The sequence below is a fragment of the Gavialis gangeticus genome, unplaced genomic scaffold (genome assembly GCF_001723915.1).
Source record: "Gavialis gangeticus isolate Ggan-Ray unplaced genomic scaffold, GavGan_comp1, whole genome shotgun sequence".
NCBI lineage: Eukaryota > Metazoa > Chordata > Crocodylia > Gavialidae > Gavialis > Gavialis gangeticus.
Genome location: NW_017729022.1, coordinates 81,857,534 through 81,859,271, shown reverse-complemented (window position 1 = coordinate 81,859,271; position 1,738 = coordinate 81,857,534). Strand labels below are relative to the sequence as shown.

Genomic DNA, 1,738 nt, shown 5'->3' with positions numbered 1-1,738 from the left:
GCAATCATTTTTCAGCCAGCATGGGCTGACAGATTACACTGTCAAAGCATACTAGAAAAAGATACTAGAAGAGTCACTGACTGCTATTTTACCCACAAAAAAAAAAGTGCTCTTCGTACCAGCAAACCTGATTTTGCAATAAAATGTAGCTTGGGAGCAAGCCTACCAGTTTCTCATTTAACACTAAAAGCAACCAAGCCATGACTGGAGAGCTTCATTGTGCAGGAAGCTACTGAAAAGCAAAGTCAACCCTTACCTTCTGAGAATATGGTATTCCAGAATAATCTCTACTGGGGAACTGCAGCTGGCCATAGTTACCATTAACTATGGAAGGTGATCCTCTGTAAGCATCAAAACCTATTCAAATACAGGACTTAAAATTAAAAAAAAATCAGTTTACCATTCTAGATCAAAACAAGATTTTTTTCCTTTTAGGCATCAGTTCAACTTTAAAGCAGTTTATGAAAATGCCTACATGGTTTACTCCTTACCATTTCATAACAGCTTAGTTTTGAATTCAACAAATTGCCTAACATTTTTGACATCTGAATTACAGTTCTTTAATAGCACATTTTAAATTTATCCTAAATACAGAAATTTAAAAACAAAAACATTAGTCTTAGTTCATGAATACAATAAAAATACTTCCCACAAAAGAAAGGGTATGTTGTCAGAGGTGCAGGACTTTAATCCTTTCTATACACCTAATGCTAAGGATGTTACACTGATACAAGTGCTGCAATTATTTTAATAAAATGTTTAGGTACTGCTACTACATTCATGCTCATTTATAACAAATGAGCACAATCAGATACTGGTAACAGCAAAAACAAAGCAGTACCAGGACCTCAATAGGTTCCTTCAGAACAACTACAGGAGTCAGCCTTTCAAGCAGATTAGAAGTGTGCAATTTATTGTGCTTCAGGAGACTGAACAGGGTGCCCATTGTGCCAACCCCTTATAGGGCCATGCTCTAGTTAAGGTACTAAATACCCTTCAGGCTAGAACTGGCCCAAAAGCAGACCTTCTCCTCCAGTTCTTGCCACTATTTTAAACAGCCACCAATTTGCAACTCCTTTAAAACTTATCAGGAAGAAGTTTGTCTGCTTGCAGACAGACAACACAGTATAGCCCTTCCTATACTTTGCTTTCCCTGCCTCCATTGCCAAAACAGGTGGCTCACTAATATCTCAGTCAAATGAGTCACCACATGAACCCCCACTCTGTCATTGCTGCTGAGCCTCTTCTCCCTCTACATTTGTGGTTGCTACCAAAGGCCAACAACCAGGATAGGGAACATGTTGCCTTACCATCAACCTCACTATAAGTCTGAAAAGGGGGTTTCCCCTCTGCCTCAAGAGATATGGGAGACATCCATATTCCCACATCCCTTCAAGTGGGAAGAAGTACCTGAAGCTAGAGAATGAAAGAGCGAGAATTTGAAAAAAGTTCAAGAGGAAGTACCCAAATACAGATGGGAGTGGGAACACACCCAGAAAGAAAAGGATACATTTGTAAAAGAGGCAAGGCATACACAGAAGAGGCCAACTTAAAAAAAAAAAAACAGCTCAACTAGCAGACAGAATTGGGCTTTCATGAATGTATCGTTTGTCAAGTCAGAGATAGGATTTGAGAAACAGGTACTGGGTGCACTCTGACAAGACTGAAACAGTTTATTGCCAGTGAACCTTTATATCTCACTCCTAGATTTTAGCCATAAGAGTATGTTAACCTTCAC

General features: G+C 39.1%; 1 protein-coding gene across 1 annotated transcript in view; it reads right to left on the bottom strand.

The window, feature by feature from the left end:
• The window catches only part of CAPRIN2 (caprin family member 2), a 102,487-nt gene that overhangs the window by 15,536 nt on the left and 85,213 nt on the right, over positions 1–1,738 (bottom strand). Inside the window, exon 20 of the mRNA XM_019515482.1 lies at positions 257–357. Coding sequence (XP_019371027.1) covers positions 257–357 — 101 coding nt within the window. The remainder of the gene's footprint in view (positions 1–256; positions 358–1,738) is intronic.